General features: G+C 39.6%; 1 protein-coding gene across 10 annotated transcripts in view; it reads left to right on the top strand.

The window, feature by feature from the left end:
• The window catches only part of COL14A1 (collagen type XIV alpha 1 chain), a 389,701-nt gene that overhangs the window by 360,188 nt on the left and 12,269 nt on the right, over positions 1-17,244 (top strand). For all 10 annotated transcript variants that reach the window (XM_035277299.3, XM_035277297.3, XM_054246787.2 and 7 more), the window contains 3 exons: positions 1,538-1,573; positions 2,587-2,653; positions 5,569-5,757. In XM_035277299.3, coding sequence (XP_035133190.3) covers positions 1,538-1,573; positions 2,587-2,653; positions 5,569-5,757 — 292 coding nt within the window. The remainder of the gene's footprint in view (positions 1-1,537; positions 1,574-2,586; positions 2,654-5,568; positions 5,758-17,244) is intronic.

The raw sequence follows: 17,244 nt of genomic DNA, 5'->3' as shown, positions 1-17,244 counted from the left end.
TTATTTTTAAATTTAAAAAAAGTGTCAGCCAGGCGTGGTGGCTCACTCCTGTAATCCTAGCACTTTGAGAGGCTGAAGTGGGTGGATCACTTGAGGTCAAGAGTTTGAAACCAGCCTGACCAACATGGTGAAACCCCATCTCTACTAAAAATTAGCTAGATGTGGTGGCACATGCCTGTAGTCCCAGCTGCTCAGGAGACTGAGGCAGGAGAAGTTGAACCTGGGAGGTGGAGGTTGCAGTGAGCAGAGATTGTGCCACTGCACTCCTTTCTGGGAGACAGGGAGAGACTCCATCTCAAAAAAAAAAAGTATCTGTGTGTGGGTGTGTGTATGTTTGTGTGTGTATGTGTGTGTGTGCATTGAATAGACATGGCAGGGCAAGGGAGGAGCAGAAAAAAGATCAAACCAGGGTAGGGTGCTTGTATCTGCACAGGAGAGTCAGTCATGCATTTCTCTTCCCTTCCCAGTTCCGTCTTTGGTGACAGCACATTTGTAACTTGAAATTAGCTGTGATAGAAGCACTTACATCTCCAAAATCAGCAAACACTACAAGTCAGGGCATTTTCTTTTTCTGGGAAGCCAGGTTACCTGAACACCATGGGGTGAAACCAGAAGTTTGAATGTGTGAAACTGTTCACTGACTAGAGATTTTGAAAAAGATACTGAGTTTGGCTTGGGACCTGTTGAGATTGAAATAACAACTGGAAACAGTCTGACAACGTGTCAAATTCCATTAATTCCATTCACTCTCCTTTTAGTCAAGACTATAAAAATGTTGCTCAATGAATATTGCCTCAGAATTGAAAAAAAATATGAAATCCTTCTGAAGACACATGTTTTTCATTATATGTGTAATTTCATTGGACAAACCCTGAAAATGCCATTTTTAAAGTAGATGCATTTTGATAATGGCAAGGTTTCTTATGGGTCAAAGAGTAGCTAAGCCACATAATAAAATAATAGATCAGTTGAGAAATCACTTAAATGTGAGCTTCCAAACTGGGGAGAATTGTGTGGCATCATGCTGGACAGAAATTAGAGTGAAGCTGTGGGATTTCACTAATCTTATCTCTGACTTGAACTCCTAAATTGAGAGGAGATCTTTTCCATCCTTTTGGAGATACTCCTTTAAAAGCTGAAACAATTTAACTATTCAGCAGAGATTTGTGCAATAAATCATGAAGGCTCTTCAGTAGTAGTAGACAGGGTGGTGTTTAGGATGGGAAGATACAAAGGACCTACTCAGTGAAAAACATGTGTTACAAAGCAGTATTATTGCTGCATGATTCCAATTTTGTGGCCAAAACATACCATGCCTCTGCATAAAAAAGCTGAAGTGGTGGAAGGCTTAACCGAGCTTTTTATGTTTGATGTGCTTACTGGTTGCTCTCTATTTTCTGTTGTTGTGTGATGATTTTTGCTGCAGAATTACTGGCGCTAAGAAAAATGTCTTAACAAAATAAGAAAAGATGCATGATTATCAAGCTTAGGTAAGTGGAATATCATAAGTAACTTGAACAATTTTCCATTTTTACAGGGTGTCCCTGGAGCGAAGGGGGAGCGAGGAGAGCGGGTAAGTATCCTGTGGCTGTTTACTGGCCCCAGCTGGTTGCACCCCTTCCATTGCATAAGCCTGATAAAGGATGGTCCTTTATTACCATTATTATTCATTGCTATTATACCAGTCCCTGTTTCTCCCTTTTCCCAATTCATTCGACTGTGAGCACATTTTCCAGAGGTAAAATCCCTGTGGGATGGAAGTTGGGAGAGCTAGTTTCTAGTTGCATATCTGCAACCATCCAGGTCAATGAACTTGGGCTCGTTTCTTGAAGGATAAAATGGGGATAATCACTCTTATATAATTTACACAGTGAGTTTGACGAGAACTTTATATAACAGATGTGAAAAGCCTTCAGAAAAGTCAAAACTCTAGACAGTGACAAGTGGCAGCATGGGGCTCCTGGGCTTCCTGATGCTCCAGGGTTCACAGGAAGACAATGGCAGGCATAGCATCAAAGAACTGGCCCCAAGACGGAACTCAGTTTACTTTAGGGCTCATCTCTCTCCTTTCAGAAATTGTACAGCTGCTAATATAATTATGCCGTTGGCTATAGCAGAAATAGCAGTGGCCTTGGGCTCATCTGATTACTTCTGTGAAACCTTGGGGAGTGTGTTTAAGGCTATTCAGCTATAAAATGGGTTTAACATCTTTCCTCTGGGTTGCTATTCGTATTAAATGAGCCACTGCTTGAGAAAGTGCTGTATTTTATAAGCTCTAAAGGGCTATAAATCAGGCATTAAATATATATATGGGTTTGTTTCAAAACTATTAAATTTTTTAGAATGTGGGACCAGAAATACTTACTTGTGCTTGTTAATCTGATAAGGACTCCCAGAAACCTTGAACCATGAATGTCAAATTGCTTACTCCTTCTCTGCATGCACCATGGTGGTCAAACCCACCTGTTGCTAGGAGCCAAAGAACCCCAATGGGAACAATGGGGCGAGACAGATCCATATCCTTGAAGTCCTGATAGTTGGCTGGGCTTGTAGCTGAGTCAGGAGTGTGCTTTTCCTTTCATTCAGGGTGACCTGCAGTCTCAAGCCATGGTGAGATCAGTGGCACGTCAAGTGTGTGAACAGCTCATCCAGAGTAAGTATATAATGGTTACAGAGGTCGTTCCCCATAACACTCATCCAAAAGAGAGTTTGCTTCTCCCATGAGTGTACCACTAAGGACGACTCCTCTAAAGCATTGTCTTGGTACATACACATAAACTTTACAGGTGACCAGCACTGATCCATCAAAGGGATCATTACAGATTACCCTAGAGCTCTACATCGATGGTACAAAAGCCAAATTCCTTTGTGTCATTGGCCCCAGAACTGCCTGTTTGCCACGTAAATTTAACTTGACTGTCCAGATCAAACCTTCTATTCCTTTCTCGTCTCCAGGTGGGTAGGATTTTTTTTTCAAGTGTTCAGCACTTGAAAGCTGCCGGACTGCATCCTCAGAAGCTACCTCAGAAAGACAATGTATGGTGTTGATTTTTATTAACTTGCAAGATTCAAATGAATATTTCCTTATCCATTTCACATCTGTTACCTTCTCGTTAGCCTAAGGTCTTTTCCTTCATTTCTTAGGATGTTTGCCAAAGTACAAACACACACATGGACAGGCTTGCTCTGACGTTTGATATAATAATATACTTGGGTTTTGTGCCAAAAATGACATCAGAACAAATTTGATATGATGCCTGTCCCACTTCTTCATTTCACTTGAGCTTTTTGATAGCACTGTATTTCAGTGCCCATTGCTTAGATACCCACCACTTTTGCACGTTTCCCCTCTGTCCACTGACTATACATGTTATCTAAGTAATCTAACCAGAGGGTTACTAGTGTAGGCCTTTCTCTCTGCCAGTAATGTGTTCAGTTCCAGGAAGGTCTGAGGCCAAGTAGAGGTGAACTATCTCCCTCAACCCCACCCAGTTCTCGCCTAGTTCTGCTGTCCAGCCCTCCCACCCAATAGCATCCCCATCTCCAGGGCTGACATTACCCAAGTGGCCACCTCGTTGGCTTGGGTTATATTTATTTTAACTCAGGAAAGTTTGGGAGTTAGGCCAGGAAGCCCTGCAAGTGTCTAAGAAAGCTCTGTTGGCTGAGTCCAAAATTCCATCTTTAGTTCTGAATTAAATCCAAATCTCACCCTGGAGGAGGCATGGAGTTGAGATCTACATAGGCTTGGAGGAGTTTTCATGAAGGCAAAAACATCAGGGCAAATGGAATATGAAGCTACCAACTTCAGACACAGTAGTCATGCTCCCTGTATTTTAACATTATTTAATTTTCTGTTCTATTGCCCAAACTATGTGTGTGTCTCTGAGAGAGAATTTATCAGTTAAAAAATAACTGTTCAAGTTTAATGCCAAAATAGGATCTTTAAAAATACATTATAAAAGAGAAATTGAACATTAATTGTTTTGTACTAACGTCTTGTAAATAACCTGTATCTTAAATTGTTTTATAGATTTCTGATTTCAAGTGTACAGTGTAAATGAGCAGATCAATATTTTCATAAAACTTAAGGCTTAAATCTCACTATGACTCACTGACCACAACACAACAAAGATTTCATGATATTTGCTGTTTTATTGTACTGTAGAATAAAAATCATGTGTAAGTATCTGATTATTTAAAGCATGCCCTAAAAATCAAGTGTTCAAAATCTATTTTTCTCTTTACAAATTCTCAGAGTCTTATGATTGACTTCTAGGAAGTAGAAGTCAGCAAGGGATTGGATACACAGCAAAGCTTAAACAAGTCTATAAAATAGCAAGGCTCTGCCCATCAATATACTAGAAGAAAATCAAAAAGATTGTATGCAACTTGATAAAACAGTCCCAACCTACTCAGAGGCTGTATTTCTGGCACCTCAACTCAACCATCTTCCCAAACACGACTTCAGTTTCTTCTGGGCTCCGTCTTTATTCCTTCAGCTGCCACTCAGAACTGGATTTATCTGTTGGCATATAATTCCTCACAAGCTCACTTATCTGGTTTTTAGTTTACAGTTGAGCAGAAGAATTATGCTAGGAAGAGTTACATGGGAAATTATGCAAGGCCAAAGTGATGACAGCTGGGAAAATGATAATGGACATCTCCCTTGTCAAAGGCGGAAGCTGAAAAGGCAAATGAGGAAATGTCTTACCTGCCCAGGCAACAATGGACATGCCTACTAATAGCCTTGAGTCATCAGGAAGGGGGGATCCCTAGTTACAGTCACAATCCAATGCTTAAGGAAAGTATGCACTGAACGTATTTTAGAGTCAATTCATTGAAAAAATGATGACTGTTTTGTATTTAGTTTTAAATGTTTCAAAAGTGATAAATAATAGTATACTAGAAAATTCACTTGTGTTAGAAAATCTCATCTAATGATGCTGGAAAAATGAGACATCATGGTATCAAGTACTTTGTACTTCTAATTAGTAATATATATCTATATATATTTTTCAGGCATAATTGAGTTAAGGGATTATTGGAGAAAGTGCCAGATTTTTTAAAAAATGTAACGTTAGTGGGAGTTTCTGCAGCTGGGACCCAAGAAAAGTTTCCCAAAGAAGGCTTGACAACCAACAGATGAGTTGAGACAAAGCACTTGTCTGGGGATTTATGAGCAAGAGGGCGGGGAGGCTTTGTGTGTTGTAGAAAAGACATAACTTGGGGAGTAATTGCTAGAAAAAAGGCAGCTGGGTGAGGGTCTAGGGGTCAGATAAATGTTGAGGGTGAATATGAAATTTACGACTTCTTCTCAATGATATATTGAGATGCTGATGTGAGCTGCGAAATTCCAAACACATGAGATGCCACTTGACATCAGTCCAGCCCTTAATATCATACAGAGTAAAACATAAAAAATGTTAAGCTGGAAATCAACATATTTCAAAGGGGTGTGATTTTTCCCTTGGTGGTATCTGACGGAATTGTTTACAGCCTTAATGAATGACACCTCTCTTTCCTTGTGTGACACTTTACTGAATGCTGTCTTTATGCTCCATGCTTCAGGTCACATGGCCAGGTACACTGCCATCCTCAACCAGATTCCCAGCCACTCCTCCTCCATCCGAACCGTCCAAGGGCCTCCTGGGGAGCCTGGGAGACCAGGCACACCTGGAGCCCCTGGTGAACAAGGACCCCCAGGCACACCAGGCTTCCCCGGAAATGCAGGCCTGCCAGGGACCCCAGGAGAACGAGGTAAGCTGGGCCCCTTCTCTCAGAGGAACTCCTCTGAGATGGGTGCAGGAAAGCAGAACATTACAGCTGTGCTTATACAAGGATAAGCACAAGGATAATGGACCTAAATGAATTCTGCTCCATCCATTCTCAGTTTCTTGTTTATTTATTTCTGAGATTGAGAAAATTGAGCGATCTGCCCAGTGTTTATCAAGAGCCACATTTACTTGTATTAAAGAAGAGGGTCAGAACCCCCAAATCACCTCTGAGAGGCATTTGAGCTAATAAAAGAAAGATATCCCCTCTAGGTGGATGAAGTCAAAAAGGGTGCCCCTTCCAGGTTGAAGAATTAGAAAATGATGCCACCCTGTGACCAAATGGAGTATCGCACAAATGTCAAGGCGAGCGGAGAACTCACTCTGGTGGTTCTCTGTTGCTTTATTTGTGCAGTGCCCAGACTGGGCAATAGTCAATGGCAGTCCTGAGAGGAGTCATGAATTGTATCAGCGTATGGTTCACATATTCCTGTATAGACCATGTGAGCTCTAAACTTCAAATTAAAATACTGTCTGTGGCTCATCTTCCTATTATATCAGGCAACATTTTATTTAATAGTTCATGGGCCAATGTTTTGTCTTTCCTACTAAAGTTTCATTAAAATAGAGATTCTACTTAGCCTTTTCTTCTACCATCTAAAGGTCTTAGAAGTATTGTGTGATACAAATAAGACTCTTCTGACTGAATGTATAGTTGACTACGAGCTCCCATTCCAGAAGCAGGTAAAGGAGGAGTGAGGAGGTCAGGTTGCATACTAACCATGAAGAAAGTGATAGAAAAGAGAAATAACTGATCATTTTCTAAAACACAATTTGTGGAACATAGTCTTGGGGAAAAGCTAACTTTTATCTGTCTGCTCTGTGAGGCATATTAGTTTTGTGGGATGGGTAAGATATATATATTCCTTTCATAAAATTTGATTTAAAATACAGATTACAAAACCAGTATTTCGTATTTATTTTGACTCATGCCAACAGGCCTTGTGCATTTCTGCCTCTGCACTTTCGTACACATTGTTTTCCCTCTTTGGGAATGTCCTTTCCTTCCTTTGTCTTCCATACCTGTTACTCTTAGTTCAAGGCTCAGCTGTCTCATACATGAAACTGTTATTGATCACACTAGAACCCAAATGTCTCCACCCCCATGACTACCTGATGCCGTTACTGTCTTTTCTTTCTGTTTTAGCACTAATTAGGCATTAGCAAAGAGCTGAATTGCTTTGCACAATGCTTTGCACTTAATAGGTGCTTACTAGATAGTTATTGCTTTAATTGTGACCCAGTTCTGATTTTTTTTCTGAAAGCTTTTCCCTATGTCAGGGCACAAAATCAGCAGATATAGAAAATGGCATAATTCTCTCACAACACACCAAAGATCTGGCAGCCTGTAATGTGGCCCCCTCTGTCATCAGGGCATCCTATAATGGTGTCGATAATGAAACAACTGTGACTCAGTGAGCACAGAGCCAGCACCTGAGTCACACCCCGTAAGTCTTAAGTTCTCTTTGTTCTTTTTGGAAATCTTAGCCCCATTCTTGCCAGACCGAGTCTCTCCTGCTCTGCAAATATACTTGAATCATTAGACCACAGAAAAATAATCCAAAGGTTCTCAAAGGGCAGCCCAGACAACCTTTGGAAATACCAATTTCCATGATGTAATTTTCTTTGCATACATATTGATGTATATTCTAAAGAGTATAATAGACAAACAGAATCCTGTATTTCACAAATGTGTGAAAGATGACAATAAGACAGAAAGTGAGAAATGACATTTGAGCATGGGGAATGGTGATTTTAGATGATCACCACTTGAAGGGCATGATTTGGGGATTGCTATTATAGGTCAGGGCTTACAGGCCAGCATCCAAGGGGCTCTTCATTCCTGGCAAAGTTATTTCAGCCTTAACTGGGATTCACTGCTACAAGGTAGGCAGTGACATTTGGTTCTTAGCCTTGGAATCCAAATACCTAGGAAGGATTAAGAGAGGAAAGATCTGTCTTTCCACTAAGTCAAAACAACAGAATTTAAAAACTGAAGTCTTCAGCTGTCTTTTCTCTTTCGCATTTTCTGTTAAAGGAAGCATATGAAGACATTGAGGTAAGGCCCAAAAGACTCCAAGTCAGCCACCATCAAGACTTGAAATAAGAGCCAGAGACCATGTTTTTTTTTCTGCTGTATAAAATATGATTATCATCATTCTTGATCAAACTGTGTTATAAGGACACAATATTGTAATAAGTAAAAATAAGAATGATTATTAGGCAGTATAATAAATGCCTAAGCACATAATAAACTATAAAAGCAACATTATGAGAAATATGGCTGTGGAGTGTTCTGGTGTGAACACTGAAAAGAGGCTCACTTTCTGCTTAGTCTTCCTGTGAGCCTCATAGGAGTCTTCCTAAAAAAATTCACCACTGGGTATCTACCCAGAGGAAAAGAAGTCCTTATACAGAAAAGATACTTGCACATACTTGCTTATAGCAGCACAATTTGCTAGTGCAAAAATGTGGAACCAACCCAAATACCCATCAGTCAACAAGTGGATAAAGAAACTGCGGCATAGATGGATGATGGAATACCACTCAGCCACAAAAGAATGAATTAATGGCATTTGCCATGACCTGGATGAGATTTGAGACTAGTATTGTATTCTAAATGAAGTAGCCAGGAATGGAAAACCAAGCATTGTACATTCTCACTCATAAGTGGGAGCTAAGCAATGAGGATGCAAAGGCGTAAGAACGACACAGTGGACTTCGGGGACTCGGAGGAGGTAAACAGTGGGAAGGGGCTGAGGGATAAGACTGCAAATAGGGTATAGTATTTGTATATTACAAACTATATAATATACAAATTTATATATATTTTGTATATTGCATATTTTATAATATATAAATTATATTATGTGTTTATGGGTGATGGGTACACCAAAATCTCACAAATCACCACTAAAGAACTTACTCACATAACCAAACACCACCTGTTCCCCAATAACCTTTGGAAAAAAAAAATTTAATTCACAACTCCATTCAGTTTGGATAATATTTCATCAGAAGTGCCCACTCTGACTTTTCTATTCTGGCTTTTCAAACTTTTAAAAATGTGATACACAGTAAAAAAAATACATTTAACATCATGATGCAGTATTGCTTATGCATGTGTGTAAATACAAATGTATATAACTGGGCAAAAGAAATTATTCTTACCCTTCCTGTTATTTCCTGTTTTTTTCTTTTGCTAAAAGAATGAGGAGAGACCTTGGGTTTCATGACCTTAGTTTGAAAAGCACTATCCCTGTACAATGTCTTTGATTAACCCTATCTTTATCAGAGAAATGGCAAAGAATATGCATTTGGAGGACAGAAGAAAAATTATGGATATTCCTTTCTATTAGCAATGTGACGTACATGGCTTTTCATGACTTAACCAGCTAAAAGAAGATTGCACGTTGACTCCATCTGATTGTCTGTCTCTCTCTTTGTTAACCCTTTGTCTCCTTTAACTTAAAATCTTTTTCATAAGTTTGTATGGAACAGTTTTTAGCTGTCCTCTTGTAATAGATTGTAATAGAGAATTGTAATAGATTGTAATAGAGAATTCTCAGAATTGAAGGTTTCAAAGGGATTCTGTGTCTGATGTTCAAGTTTTCTATCCAAAGCTTGAACTCCCACTTGGATTTGTCTAGTTATTGGCACCTACCGTTGAAGAGGCCTCATTTGTATAACATCATGCTTTATATTAAGCAGCCCGATTTCTCACCTGCTTTCCCGTCACTTGTTCTTTCTCTATTAATTTATGTCAAAGAAAAGCTATTTTTTCATGGGATTCTAGTTGGTTACCTCTCCCCATTAAACCTCGTACTGTCTTCATGTAAATGGTTCTGCTTCTCATTATCCCAAAATTTGGAAGAGAAGATCAGCTCTGAGGTTCCTCTTTTGATCACTGAACCGTGACAATCCAGTGCTTGACTGGACAATCCAGTGATTGACTACTATGTGTCAGTCGCTATTCTGACCTCAGCTCACTCTCCAGTCACAGCTGTGGGTGATTCCAACCAGATTTCCTCAATTACAGATCATTTTCTATTTCTGCTGTCTGCATATCATTACCAGATGATTCATCTGTTTTTGTTTATTCAGTTTATTTAAATGTTCATTCTCTACATTGGTATCTTGTGCCATACATTAAACAAGTCAACAATAAGTTTGTTGGTTTATAGTTCACAAAATTAAGTTTCTTTATTTACTCGCAAATTTTCCTAATTTCAGTCTTTTTTTTTCTTGGAGACAGAGTCTCGCTCTGTTGCCCAGACAGAATGCAGTGCAGCGATCTCAGATCTTGGCTCACTGCAACCTCTGCCTCCTGAGTTCAAGTGATTCTCCTGCCTCAGCTTCCTGAGTAGCTGGGACTACAGCCATGTACTACCATGCCTGGCTAATTTTTGTATTTTTAGTAGAGATGGCATTTCAACATGTAAGCCAGGCAAGTCTCGGACTCCTAACCTCAAGTGATCCCCCCACCTCAGCCTCCCAAAGTGTTGGGATTATAGGCTTGAGCCACCATTCCCAGCCTGATCAGTTTCCATAATGCCCCAAAATTATTGAATCAGAGAAACCATCTAATCATCTAACTAACCTAACCATCTAAAGAGTTTCATTTTTAGATTGTATATCTGTAACAGCTGGAATTTATAGCTGGTTTATCTTATACAATAAATCAGCAAATATTAAATGCAGAGTTTATGTAAGGTTTTTCAGTTTGGCAGATAGATAACACTATTATTTACAGCTTTTCCTTATTAGGCTCCAGTTGCATCTGCCAAGTATTGCGCTGGATCCTGTAGACACTACCTCATTTGGGTAAAGTAGAAGACCTGGTTTGAATAAGGAAGGAATACGAAACATTGCTGAGGGTACAAAATGGGAGATGGTAAATGCTAAATGAGTTATATAGAATGTAAGGGAAGATGTCAGTGTGGTCTTTGAGAGGAATGGGTGCTCATGTTTATTAAGCAACAACCATGTGTCTATCACTAAGCATGTTATGTAATGCTCATAGAAATCTTACGAGATCAGGATTAGTTCCATGTTTGATGAGGAAACAGGCTCTACTAGATTGTTAATTGTCCAGGATCACACAGTGTAACAATAGGGGTCTAGAATTCAGATCTAGAATTCTAGGATAGGATATGTATGATTCCAGAATTCCTGTGCTTGCCGGCTTCACCACTTAATTAGCTGTGTGATCTTGACTGCTTAAGCTTAAAACCTAATCTCTGAATCTCCGTTCATTCATTCAGAGGTACTTACTGAGCATCTACTACACTTCCAGCTTGTGTTGGTCACTGATGACGTGGTGGTAAACAGGGTATATCATTCCTGACTTTCATGACAACTTACTGTGTAGTGGGAGACAGATATTAAGCAAACAATACATGAACCATTTAATTTCAGTTGTAATAAGTGCTGTCAAAAAGTACAGGATGATATTAGCATACAAAAGGAGACTCTGACTTGATCGGTGATGTTTTAGCTGAGACCTAGAACTTTAGTAGGAACTTGCTATAGCAATAATAGAGTTGGGGAAGAGCATTCGAGGCAGAGGAGGCAACTGCATGTGCAAAGGCCCTGCGGTGAGAAAGGGCTTGAAACCTCTAAAGCAGTGATTCTCAACCCTAGCAGATGTCAGAAATTATTTGTTATGAATGGGGACAGGGCCGAGAAGCAGTAATTCTCAACCCTCTCCCCTTAGACAACAACTAATTTCTCATGTCTCTTTTAGGGTTCCAAAATAAAATTCATAGATATTAACTATAACCTATCTTCACATATCATTAAACCAACAACCCTAATAGGTGATAAATTAGAATGTTCTCTAGTGTAGTACAAAGGTGAACTAAAACAGGAGTAATTTATAGTCAAATAATTTATTCCAATATGTATTTAAATGTAAAAACAACCTCTAATCATTTCATTAACCAGAATTTCTTCTATAAGTATCAAGAATGTCTCCTAGGGATGGCACTGCCCCTACTAAGCTCCATTGCTTTGGGTAAGAGAAAAAGAGAATAGCATTGTTGGAGCTTGGTGAGTTAAAGGGATAGACAGAGGCCACAGCATGAAACCAACATTTTGTGAGTCTGGGTAAGGAATTTGAACTTATCCTAAGAACAAAGTAAACGTTCTACAATTTCTGCTTCAGGACACCATTTTAAAGACCTGTGTCACTCTGCATTTGCCTCTGTTGTGTTCACAGTGGTGATCTACTAAGATAATAAGCACACAATTATATTATGCAAATTATCTTGTCCTCCTTTTCTCACGCACTCAATGGCAAACAAACCCCCCCCCAAGCAAACAAAAGTAAACAAGGAATCAACTTTCCTTTGAGCACCATGAATAGGTAACACTCCCTTTCAGAGACTCAGAAATGGCAGCATGGGAAATGGCACACCCACACAAAAGCTAAACCTGTCTCCCTAATTCTCAGGTTGAGCTGTGAGTCAGCAGGACTCAGACACCTAGAGGGAAACTGAGTTCCAGATTGATTTTAAAGCTGGGAGAGAGAAGTGGGATATTCCTGTGCTTAAAAAATGAGCAGCTGGTGCCAGGAAGTGACGAGGCCGAAGAGGACTCCTCTGCCTCTGATTTCCCAGGGGAACTGTCGGAGTTCTACAGGGCTTCATATCCTGTCTACAGTTCCACAGAAGCAACAGAGCTTGCAGAAAGGATTGAGCGCAGGGAGTAAATCATTTAGGAAACATGGATGAACAGTGGTTTGGTTACCTCACTCCCACGAAACGTGGGCCAGCCCTTCTGAAAACCACATGCATCTTGAGGCGATCATACTTTCTGAAGAAGGAAGGATTCCAAAAGCCCCTCCAGTTCTGGTTCACCTGTACCCTCTATGAAGGAAAATTTGTCATGTCATCCAATACTTGTGATGTCAGGGAGCTATTAAAGGGACGTTACAAGCTGTTTCCAGCACATTCCAAAATAAGTGAGGAGGGAAGAGTCAAAAAAAGAAAAAGACCATAGCACTCCTAAGTAAAACCATAGCACTTCTGAGCCAGGAATACTGCAATGGTAAAGATCATTTTTGTGAAATTTCTTAATGCCCCTCGTATCCTAGCTGGTTCCTGGAAAAATTATCTCTGTGGTACTGATCATCTGGACTAAACATGGAGTGCTGCTAGAGCTTTCGTTATGATTTGCTAATTGGCACTTAAATATTTTCAAGTCTTCCCTGTGATATTGTATTACAGTGGATATTCAGTTGCATGAGACGAGTTCTTTCTTCTTATGGCTGTTAAAAATTTGCTGAAATAGGCTGGTAGCGGTGGCTCACACCTGTAATCCCAGCATTTTGGGATGCCAAGGTAGGCAGATTGCTTAAGGTTAGGAATTTAAAACCAGCCTGGCCAACATGGTGAAACCTTGTCTCTACTAAAAAAATACAAAAAGTAGCTGGGTGTGGTGGCACTTGCCTATAATCCCAGCTACTTGGGAAGTTGAGGCAGGAGAATCCCTTGAATCTGAGAGGCAGAGGTTTCAGTGAGCCAAGATCGTGCCACTGCACTCCAGCCAGGTGACAGAGCAAGACTCTTGTCTAAAAAAAAAAAATCTGCTGAAATACTTTTGCCTTCTTTCTTCTTTGATTCCCCATCCCCTGCCTCTCATTTCCTGAAAGTTGAAAAAAATCGTTTTCTCTTTTTTTTCTCCACCCAGTACTTATCTGGTGAAGTCCAATTTGAATGCCCTTCTGAACAGGACCTTTCTCTGAAGGTTTAATGAATGTGTTTTCCTAATGTTAGAGTCATCCTGAGGCATTGACAAGGAAGGCTCTTTCTGCTCTTTTTTCTTCTTTTCATCATCTTTTATTGGTTTTTTCATATTACAATGTGGCTGCAGGAAGAAACTGTATTAGTGATCTATTGATGTGTAACAAATTACTTTAAAACTTAGTGGATTAAAGCAACAAATATATATAATGTCCATTTTTATGGATCGGAGATTTGAGTTTTATGTGGGTGCTCTTGGCTAAGTGTCTTAGATGAAATTGCAGTCAAGATGTCATTTAGGGTGCCAGTCATTTGAAGGCTTGACTGGAGATGGAGCATCTGTTTCCAAGATGGTGCCCTCACAGAGATGTTGGCAGGAGTCTCAGGTCCTGGCTGACTACTGGCAGGAGGGCTCAGTTCCTCACCTCGGATCTCTTCATGGGGTTGGTCAAGAGTTCATTTTCAAAGCATGGAGTCTGCTTTCCTCATAGCCACTAATCCAAGAGAGAGAGCAAAGAAGAGTTCCCATTAGGATTTTGATTTCTAGTCTCAGAAGCCCAAGCTTGTACTTTCACCACATTCTGTTTGTTAAAAGGGAGTCAGAAAGCCAACCCACGCTCAAGGAGAGGAATGGGCTGTACATTTTGGAGGGAGGCATTTGAAAGATTTTGTGAGTGTTTGTTTAAACCATCACACTCTTCTAAATTAAACGAAGGCCTTCTGGCTGTGCATTGCAAAGAGGGAGTGATGCTTTCATCCATTGAAATCATTTCCAATAATTAAGGGCTCTTGTGAAGAGTTGGCTTACTCTGCCTGTTTTCACCATTTATGTTTGTTTTTCTCTCCTGTATCCTTTTAAATCATCCAAATGCCGGATGTAGGTTTTCAGAGGAAAATGCAAGATGCAGCTTTAAGCACTTTAAAAAACAGTAATGATTATTGGGAAAAAATGTTTTTGAAGATTTTCTTTCGTGTTCCTGTTTCTGAAATTAATTGTAATTAGAACAAAATCAGTTTTCAAAACAAACACAAAGAATGAGAGAGAAAAAGCCATTGACAAATTAAAATTACCATTAAATTATGTTCCCACCCTTTATAATTAGTAGAATATGACTGTTACAATAATAGAAAGCTGTAACTGGTGTTTTGTCTTGTTTTTGCCATGGAAGCTTATGTCATTATTTCTGTAGGGAAAAAAAAGTTTTTTTTAACCTCAATTGGAAAGTCTGTTAGTCAGTTTTAAGGAATATTTGATAAATCAATGGCTGATTAATCCTACCACGTTAATGTGTGACACGTATCATTCAGTATCCAGATAGAGTATACTTTCTCAAGTTGGCCTTTACTGATTTCTTTCTGTTCATCTTTTCTTACCAAGGAGGCTACATCATTCCCCAAAACAAATTTTAATGTACATTTTTGTTTTATTCCTCATAATACATGAAATACAATAGTTATTTCATAAATCATAACTAGTGTAGGGTGTTGATTACCTTTTGGCTAGCTTTTTGACTGCCATTCCTCATTCACCCTCAAGGTCTGATAAAAGCAAAAGCCCATGTGGATATAGTACATCAATCCTGAGATGTTGTGTTAATTACAGATTACCACCACGTGAACAATGTAAGCAATTTCCTTTCAAGGCGTCATCGTGTAGTTTAACCGGAAAATCACAGCAAATTTTCTAAGAAGGACATTTCATTTTACTTGATAATAGAAGAGAGGGAGTGAAAGAAACTCCTTTTTTAAAAAAATATAGGGATGTATTTTTTCATTTTCTAAATTTTCAGGCCTTGAACATAAGTAAAGTGGAAATATAATGTAGTTTATATGATAAAACTAAAGCCGTTTGTATTAGCTGTGATAAACCATTTTCAGTGAATTTTTTGATATGGCCTTCGTAGCAATGACTGTAGTAAGTTACTATATCAAAATGTATTTTCAGAGGAGGGTGAAAATATGCAGAGAAAATATATATTAACCCTTTCCATTTTCATTGTTCTAGATTTGACTATGGCATTAAATTACTGTGTAAATATAGCAAAATAGATTGACTTTCCTGAACTTCTTTGCTAGTTTGGAAAAACATGATGAGTATCCTTGATTTTGGATGTGTTTATCTTTTTTTTTATTTTACATTAAGTTCTGAGATACATATGCTGAATGTGCAGGCTTGCTACATAGGTATACATGTGCCATGGTGGTTTGCTGCACCTGCCAACTCGTCATCTAGGTTTTAATTCCCGCTTGCATTAGGCATTTGTCCTAATTCTTCCTGTCCGCTTTCCCTCAACGCCCTGACAGTTCTCAGTGTGTGATGTTCCCCTCCCTGTTTCCATGTGTTCTCATTGTTCAATTCCCACTTACGAGTGAGAACATAATGAGTCTTGCATGCTGATCGTGAAGGGCTCTTGGTCACAATGCATTTTGTTTTAAATTCTGTAGACCCTGATTCAGTCTATCCCAATGCCTGGACACAGCTCACTTTTCCAAGACTGGAGAGCATCATATCATTTTCCAGTTCTGCAAGGAATGATGACCAAGCTCCAATTTAGATATTATCAACTGGCCAAATATTCATGCTGAACCTGAAATGTTCATTTTTAAGCTATAGAAATTGGCTCCTTTTCCCACTAATTTTGAATAATTTATAATCTTCTTAATAGTCAATAGTGGAAATAATATAATAGCACTTAAGGAAAAATCATCAAAATTTTGTAGCAGAAAGTAATAGACTGGCATTTGGCCTGACATTCTCATGTACCAGTGAGGTCATAGTGTCAGAGGCAAAACTGGGTGAACAAAAAGCCCAGATTCCTGATGGCTGATTTAGTACCATTTAGTGTGCACTGACAAACTTTGCCCCTCATTTTCTTCTCTCTCTCTCCCCTCTTCTCTTTTTAATGTCCACTCTTCCTACTTCTCTTTCCTTCCTACTGCACTTCCACCCTCTCGTGGCCCACATTTAGATGAGTCTGTGGTCAAAATACCAAAGGACCCTCGACCTATACTATCTTGTCTGATGGCGACTAATAGAAAGACCTGAAGTGCTAACCCCTTTGCCTTAATCTTGATCTGATTAGTGGATTCCTTTAACCCCACTTAATGAGTCAACCCATTTTCCTCTGGATGTTCTGTGGAACTAGCACAGGATTTACTGGCGGAGTTAAGCCTTCAGGACTCCACACTGCCTTAACCAATATGTTGCCTTGTAACTCCCAGAAGGAGCAGATCCAGGTTTTGCAGAACCTGAAGCTTACAACGTGGAGTTCCTCTTAAAGAAAAAGAATACAAGAGGCTGAGGCAGGAGAATTGCCTGAACCCAGGAGGCGCGGAGGTTGCGGTGAGCCGAGATCGTGCCATTGCACTCCAGCCTGGGTAACAAGAGCGAAACTCGTCTCAGAAAAAAGAAAAAGAAAAAGAATACAAAGTTATGAACACAAAATTAGTAAGGGGAACTGAAGGTGGCCCTTACAAGTTAGTGTCTCTCCATAGTCTGGCACATCAAGCTTGTCATGCTCTGGCCCAGACTAGCCTTGTATTCTGTTGCCTGTGAAATAACCTGGAAGTGCCAAAGCCATACCGAAACATTTCTGGTCCCCCAGGCATGTTCTGTTGTCTCTCACCTGCAAGCCTTTGCACATGCACATTCATCTGCCACAGTTTCC

The sequence above is a fragment of the Callithrix jacchus genome, chromosome 16 (assembly GCF_049354715.1).
Source record: "Callithrix jacchus isolate 240 chromosome 16, calJac240_pri, whole genome shotgun sequence".
Taxonomy (NCBI): domain Eukaryota; kingdom Metazoa; phylum Chordata; class Mammalia; order Primates; family Cebidae; genus Callithrix; species Callithrix jacchus.
Note: the sequence above shows the minus strand (reverse complement) of the source record. Positions and strands in the feature narration are given on the sequence as shown.